This window comes from Cicer arietinum, chromosome 4, assembly GCF_000331145.2.
Source record: "Cicer arietinum cultivar CDC Frontier isolate Library 1 chromosome 4, Cicar.CDCFrontier_v2.0, whole genome shotgun sequence".
NCBI classification, from domain to species: domain Eukaryota; kingdom Viridiplantae; phylum Streptophyta; class Magnoliopsida; order Fabales; family Fabaceae; genus Cicer; species Cicer arietinum.
In genome coordinates, this window is record NC_021163.2 from 21153009 (window position 1) to 21161805 (window position 8797).

General features: G+C 30.9%; 1 protein-coding gene across 2 annotated transcripts in view; it reads right to left on the reverse strand.

Moving 5' to 3' along the window:
* Positions 1 to 7605: 7605 nt before the first annotated feature.
* Positions 7606 to 8797, reverse strand: part of LOC101497514 (aldehyde dehydrogenase family 3 member H1-like) — a 5161-nt gene continuing 3969 nt past the window's right edge. For both annotated transcript variants that reach the window (XR_003470795.2, XM_027330985.2), the window contains one exon: positions 7606 to 7981. Coding sequence is in view for 1 of the 2 variants with exons in the window: in XM_027330985.2 (XP_027186786.1) it covers positions 7962 to 7981 (20 nt within the window). In the remaining variant the exon portion in view is untranslated. The remainder of the gene's footprint in view (positions 7982 to 8797) is intronic.

Consider the following 8797-nt stretch of genomic DNA (forward strand, 5'->3'; position numbering starts at 1 on the left):
TCTATATTCAACATGATCTCTTTAACTGTTGACATTTTCAACTTTTCACTTTGAGCTGAATTGGTCAACGTCACAACAAGGACTTCCCAATTATCAGGCAAAGAACTCAACAATAACAACGCTTGCAACTCATCATCTAATTTAAATTCTACAGTTGTCAACTGATTCACTGTATTCTGAAAAATACTCATATGCTCTGCCATTGAATCATCATCTTTGCATTTCATATTCACCGGCTTTTGAATCAAGAATGCTTTACTTTGCACATTCTTTCGTTCATACAACTCTTTTCATTTTCCCCACATCTTGTTAGCATCTATTTCAGTTTCAACATGTGGATATACACTAAGATCCAACCACTGCCTGATCAACACCTTTGCATTTCTATTCATCTTCTTCCAGTCAGCGTCAGATTTATCTGCGGGTTTAGGAATGTTACCCTCAATAGGATCATACAAATATTTGCTGTATAACATGTCTTCCATGAGAGTCTTCCAAAGTGTGTAATTAGAAGAGTTGAGTTTAATCATATTGTGACCTTTATTTTCCTCCTCCATTTAAATGCACAAATCAAATAACCGAGCTCTGATACCACTTTGTTGGGAAACTAATTGGCAGAAGATGAATATGAGACAAAAATAATTGGCAAAAAATTAAATATGAGACAAACACAATTTTTAATGTGGAAAACTTCCCTCGAATTGAGAGAATAAAAACCACGGGACCTAGTTCAGTAAAAACTTCCACTATAATAATTAATGGGTACATCAGAGTCTTCCTAATAACAATAGAGAGCATAAATCAACAATAACCACCTTATAACAATCTTCCACTAAAGTGGGTATGCCAAAATAACTCTCAGAGAAGATAAAACTACTCAAACTATATATTAAAGTAACAAAACTCAGTGGTAGGAATAACATACTAAATTTGTAGATCAAATGGAGCAAGTTTGCTACACACCTGTTATCACCACCAAAACCAAACTCTTATTTTTCTTCTCTGGCAACCGCTCTCTTTTCTTCATCACACCTAAAATAGAGATTTCAAATCTCTTTTATTTCCTTCACATGGGCCTAGCCCAATAATACATTTTTTTTCTTCATTTCTTTTATTTCAATAATAATAATAATACTAATACTAATAAAATAAAATTAGTGGGTTCCACTTGGGGAGTGAACCCACCCAACAATTATATCTCTGAAAAAAAACGTGCATTCAAAATGATACTTAGACTTAGGGGGAGCCCTAAGTTAGGGGTAGTCAAAGAAATATAAAATAAAATTGTTATAAAAAATACAACTTTGTCGTTATCAAAAAGGGGAAGATTGTTAGAACTAAGTTGGTTTTACATTTAGAGTTTTGATGTTAATAAAAGTATTTCATGAGAAAAATATATTTGACTTCAAATAGTATGAAAGAATATTCAAAATTATAATTGATGAAAATCTAAAAATAAGATTTGATTCAGATTTATAATTGAAGAAAATCTTTAACCAAATTGAAAAGAAAATATGGTTAAGATTTGAAGAAGATTTGATCAAGATTTAAAGAAGATTTTTAGAAGATTTGATCAAGATTTATCTACAACAAAATATGAATTGAATCAATCTGAAGAATTTACAAACTCAATTTGAACAAAATACAATTTAGAATTAAACAATAACTAAATTGGAGTCCAAATTTTAAGTACAAATAGATACTCAAGGAAGAAGAAGAAAAGCATCGGAAAACAAAAAAAAATAGTAGTCTTAGAGTTCAAAGAGAGAAACATTTGTTTAAATAAGAAATATTCTCAAAGTATTTTTTTCATAGAGTGTGAGAGTTATTACTATTATCAGTTTTGTTAGAAGCAAACACTTAAAGTTCTAATATTTTGTATCCAACCCGGTAATGGTTTAGTTCCTTCTTCAATATGGGGTTGTCAGATTGTTAGGAGAAGACTTGGCTTGTAGTGTCAATGTGGTTAGTTCCTCAAAATTTTGTGGTTATCAGGATGTTGGAAGACTTGTTTGGAGAGTTAGGTGCTTTGTAATTCAAGGTATTTGAATTAGTGGATTAAAGTCTTCTGAATCAGGAGACTTGATGTAGCTAAGTTAGTGGTGAACTTGAATAAATCTATGTGTCGAATTATTTATGCTTTCATTGCTTGTTGCCTCTAAATCTGACTGCATCTACTCCAAGTAAGTAACCGAAACCGAACTAATTTTTTTTTATAAATTATCAAAAAGCTACAAATTTTGGCAAACACAATTCAACTTATTTTCTCGTGTTTGCACCTTCACTTAATACATGTGTAGTATTGAGCTTGAACTGACGAAGAAAGTGATGAGAGGAATAACTTGAATTGTAAGTTATATCCTGAAAAAATATGTGTGAATTGTTGTGAATTTATTGGTAAAAAAACTGATACAAAAATATAAAAGTGAATATTAATTTAAGAAATTTATTATTTTATGAATTTATTGAGAACACTCTCATTCGTTTTGGAAACACATGTATGAGTAGTGTGTAATGTTCCGATGTTGTTATTGTTGTTTTCTTTTGCTTTAATATGCAATTAGAAATATTTTGTATAAGATTTTTTAGATTGGTAATTATTCAATGAAAGTAATAGAAATATTGTTGAAACCACAAATCAACATGTGTGTATCAATAATGTCAACTTAATAGGAGATTTAATTGCAAATTACCCTACTTTGTCTATTCAATCAAACAAATGCAACAATCAAAGCTAACCAAATGCTCTTTTGAGATTAATTGCAAATGCTCTTTTGAGATAAATCATATTAATATTGCGGTTGTGCCATATTATTTTTTTAAGATTGAACAAAGTTTCATTTGAAATCAGAATTGATATTTTAATTTGAGGATCATGTCTAGTGTCATAAAGTTGGTGTACTTTATTTTTTGAATATTTGGGATGGAAAAATAACATATTAAAGTTAAATAGATATGTATATATTTTATAGGTAGTGTAGATATTCAAGGTTGTGTAATACTATAACATTTGGAGTGAACTAAATGTCTACATACGTTGTTGTCAAACACGACCCCTTGCAAAAATTAAAATTAAAGGGATACACAGAGAGTTAAGTAGAATTGAAATCCAAGTGAAGCTGCCAAAAATGAAAAAATTCATTCAATCAATACAGTTGATTGAAAAATTTTCAAGTAATAAAAAACATCATATATTAACTTGTTTAGAGATATATAAATTGTAGAATGAATAAAAATAGTAAAGATAAAATGGTAAATCTGAGTAGTAGTATTGTACATTTTTTTGAGTTTCCGATATTTATTCCAGCTCTGTGTATAGTTGTGCACATCCAAATCATATGTAAAGATTAAAATAAAGATAATAAAAAATTATTGGTTGTTAAAATATTTATAAAATATATAAATGTTTAGTAATAAGTCGCTGACAGAGATTCTATACAAATGTTATAGTGTTACTGCACAATCATGTAAACAAACAACTAAAGAATCTATTTGTACAGAATATTTAAGACCTAATTTTCATTGGGTTGGTCATCCTCATTACTAACAATATGCAATCCATTTCGATTGGTTACTCTCGAGATGGCGACATACAATTGTTCGTGAGTAAATACTTGTTTAGGCAAATATAATCCTACGTCTTGTAACGATTGTCCTTGACTTTAATTTATTGTCATGGCAAAACATAATGATATAGGATATTATCTTCAGTTAAGGATAAAAGGCCAATTGGATTCTGAAGGCGACAAAAATATTCCTGGAATGAGAACTTTATTCCAATAGAAGATCCACTTAACACTTTTCTTTCCACAAACCATTTACCAAGTTGTGTAATTTTCATTCTTGTACCATTACATAGCTCAGATGCTTGATTCAAATTTCTCATTAGCATAACTATCGATACTTTTTTAAGCCTTAAAATGTGTGATGGCAAACCTAAAAATTTGAGTGTATTCAAAAACTTAGTAGGGTAAAGAAGATCTTGATCATGAACATTGAAATCTACTTTACAAATTGAGTCTGATGATAAATAGATCATTTCTTCGCATGTCAAGTTATTCAAAATACGGTGATTTATATCATCAACTATTTTATTTGTAGGTGTCAAGAAAGTTCGCAACACAAGGTAACTTGTGTCCCCAATGTGGCTATTTAAATTTGGATAAATAGTGTCAACTATAGATTGAATATCATCATATGATTTTGGGTGCATAAAATTTCGTTCTATTGATATCTACGATTCTTCGATATCTCTGATATCCGAGCATTATTTTCCATCACCTACATCAAGTTATCAATTACAAACTTTTGCATTGCATACTTCGAGATTGAGTCCAACTCATTTGATTGTAGACACATGTTTTTACGTAGCAAATGAACCTCACATGATTTACAAATGTATGAATTTTTTATGCAAGCTTGGATCATATCATGTTTTTCGCCTTTTCAAACTACAGGAAAAATCTGACGAAAATCACCACCAATACAATAGTTATTCCACCAAATGGTTTCAAATTGTAGTCTTCTTTGATTCCTTTTATAATATCATGAAGTAATCGATCTACTGCTTCAAAGCAATATTTGTTGGCCACGAGTGCGTCATCCCAAATGATTAAGACCATGTAGCAACTAAGACTATTGTTAATGCATTTTTAAAATATCAATTTAGCTCATCCGTATTAATATAGTTGTTCGCTTCCTCAATTACATTGCTATCGGGAATGGCTATTCCTTTGTAATCTTCCAAAGACTTCCCAACCTTTCTAAGATATTTCTCCATCCCTGAAAGTGCACAGTTTTTTAATTGGTCATCTGACAAATGGAGGTTGGGACTTTTAGTAGTCGGCATTGTTTGTATAAAACATCTTCAAAAAAGCAACTTTCCATTAGATTCCCAAAGCAAACAAGGATTAATAATTGTACAATTCACTAAAATTGTTGAAAAGAGTTGGCGTAGCTGAATTACATTACCCCATGTCGCTGTTTTTTTAATACAATCATCAAATTTTTTACCATCCTCTAGTAAACCAAGTGCATAACATGTGTCCTTATAAATTAGATGTAAAAAAACCCATTAAGAGTTTTAATTTCTTCGAATGAACGGTTGCCTCGTAATTTGTTTAAGAGCATCCGTAAATAAATAGTTTCTCTAGTCGTGGGAGGAACTTAATATATTCTTTCAACACACCTTCCATTTTTCTAGCTTGTCCACTTCTTACTGGTCTTGTTCCAAACATATTTTAGTAGGAAATTATCCATATGTTATTTGAGGAGCTTCCACATCTTCATAGTTCATTTTCATCCACTCTGTGAACATCGTGGTTTCAATTCCTTCTCTATTTAAAATGGTAGAAATACGCATCGATTTTGGAAAATATATTGTTTGTTGCCGATGGAAGTGAAAGGAATGGCGTTCGAAAACGGGTTCTCTAAAAACATGTTGAACTGGAAAATTCTCCACAAAGCCTCTAATGGAGAAATGTATCTACAATCAAGGTATTCTTTAATTTCATAATGAACGTGCATTGAATTTGTTGAGCTGCTATCAAAGTTTTCTACATTAGAGATAACTGCTCTAACTCGATTAGGATCTACGTTGATATATTTGAAAAAATATTTAATTGATCTAGAACAATTGCAAAGCTCAACTTTAATATGGGCATCATATTTTATCAAAAGATTTATATGTATAGGATCACGTAACGATTATCAAGTTGTTTGCCATTATTCAAGATGTATTGACTGCAATTTTTTCCGTTTATATATAGGGAATCCATCTTCATCTATTGATGTTTTATCATGAAATATCTTTGGATAATGCTTCCCATATTTTCCATTAACCATACATGGAGATTTTTTATTTAAAATACCACATGGTCCATGTATCATAAATCGCTCAACTGCACTAAAAGTAAGAGGGTCGATATCCTTACATGAAATTTTTGTCAATATGGTGTCATCAATATTAGATGGTGTTTGTATTTTATCTTCGCAATGTATTAAATCGAATATGTGGGCATTGGGAAAATCTCTTTTTTGAAATTCAACGGTATACACAACTGTTAAAAAAAAAACACATAATTAAAAGTAATGAAATAAATAAAAACATTATGGAAAATTTTTATTTTAATATTCAAATATTTTAGTAGCATATCAATATTGTTACATACAATAATAGGTAGTGTAGATAAACTTTCATTTCTTTTAGTTTGTAGATTAATTAAAGACTAAAATAAATTAAAATTGTGACAAAATACATTACATGTTGTGATTTTACCAAATATTTGTTGATGTTTAATATCATTGATTAGCTCCCACAACTTAATAGAGAAAATACGACAAATGAGGTCAGGTCTTTCCTCACTTTTTTGTCCTTCAATGGTATCAGGGAAAAATTATATTTTTGGTTATCTTGGATTGCATGTGAATGTTAAAAATAGGTTAGGATATCCAACATATCGACATATAGCCATCGCATTCTAAATATGATTTCAATTGTTAGTTATTGACTTAACAATTACATATATGAAAAATGACCATCAATTTAGAGAGACATTGATAAAAGTCAAATATAGGCAGCCTAAGTATAGTCGAAGAATATCATGAAAGGGATTTATTTAAAAAGCAAAATATATTGGAACCCACAAAGATTTGTTGGGTATGTATATAATGCATGATTAAATATAGATAGTGAAATAATTATTTACCTAGTAATTTTGAATACGATACTACGGCCCACCAGTATAAGACGATGGAAGCATTATCATTCTACCAACGGAATTTGTCATGGTGTCTTCTTCATTAATAGAATCTCTCAATCTACTATATAGTTATGCACGATGTTGCTTTGGATGCTTTCTAATCCAATTGATTCTAACTTATTTGATGGAAGCATAAGCATCCACCATGTATTGTTGAAACAAATTTCCACTCTGTAACAATGTTTGTGCCTCTCCAACTCGTTGTTGCAAGTGAAGAGAATAATATAATCTCATAGTAACTATTTTTTCGCCTGTAGCACCTTACCATTTCTGGATTTTGATGACATATCCCATTCCTATAATCATCTTCTCCATATGGAAATAATAATGGATATTGTAGAGCCATGAAACTTGGGTGCAATTCTATAATTCTTTGAAGACTAGTTGTTTTGTGTTCAACAATTATATCCCAATGACTTTCTTTATTTGAGCTTTAATCAACTAAAAGCGCTGAAACTTTTTAGCAAGAAGGTAGGTTATTTTGTCTCCCATTAGTAAACCTATTGCTAAGCAATCTTAGTTTCAATTCTTCGACATCGCAATGATCATATTTATCTTTGACCATCTTATATGATTTTACGAAGACATTGTGATTGTCCAGCATATGCAAAATGTCTCTTACAGGTTTCTCTTGAAGAGGAATATTTTTGTTATAACCTTGAATAAAGCCTAATCTATTTGAGACCTCATTTTCTGTGTCATGTATATTAAGTTGGGCAAAAATTAACTTTTCTCCATTCTTAGGGCATAAAGACCAAAGTTGGTGGAGGTCAGCCCATTTATTCGAAAGACATAAGAGCCGCTATGTTTGTTGATTTCATAGTCAATTTTCAACCAACAGATGTAAAAACAAAAGCCACATTATAAATTCTAATGTTACAACAGAAATATTTTGTTGCACTATCTCCATCATAATCAAGCAAGTCATAGAGCAAAGTTGGTGGAAATTTTAATAATGGAAATAACACCCGGCCTATCATGCAACAGTGAAGTATATCAAAAGAGCAAGTTGGCTCTATGCTAGACCTTAAATGACTCCCTTGAGCTCTCCAGTTGGCATTGTGTATTGGTGGTGCTGGGACAAGATCGGTGCCACCTAAACTGCCTCTAACATTGAAGCTAAGTCATCATAAGAGGGGCTCTTGTGTTTATTAGCAGCAAGCAGAATTGTTTGCAAGATTTGCAGGGGATCCCCATGGCTTACAACCAAAATTGCACATCTGCAGGATGTGGAACATAATATAGTAAAATTGATTGATAGAATATGAATATGGATACTACTAGCTACACAAGAGTAAGACATGGAAATAAGTAGTACCCTTGGAATTCTGATTGAAATTTTCTAAAATTAATAAAAGTTAAACTATAGATTAGGGATAGAACATTATCCATGGGGATCTACTGATGGAGGAGCTAAACTAGATTGGATCTGATTACAATTGGAAATGTGATTGTTTTAGTACAATTTAATGATCAATACTACCATATATCATATTATATGATTTATGATAAAGTTAGACAATTTACCTGCCATGAATCATAAGCAGCATTAAGAAGAAAAAGTAGAGTTCTAACACTGTTAATAAAATTCTGAGAAAAGAAGCACTAAAAACAAGTAAAAATAAAACACTTGTCATTAAAAGTTCAATATAGAGCAAGCAATATCAAGAGATAAACTTTCTGCATATTCTTTCAAATGAAACTGATTTTCCTAAATTTATGTACATGAATGTGTCTATAAGTATAACTTGATTTTCCCAAATTTTCCATTGCAGCTGCCCCAATACGTTATCCTCTGAATTGAAGTTCTGCAATCTATCTCACCAGATAACATATGCAGGTAAACAGTAAACTCTCATTCCATCATATGAATGTAAGTAAATTCAAGTCAAGTATCTCAAGAGTGCTACTCACTCATTCAATTTGAGGGTTGCGTACATAATAGCAAATCAATTGAACATTCAAAGGCACTTGTCACTCTATCAAGCCAGAGTCAAGATTTTCTACAAACAGAAAAGGTAACATCTATATCAAGA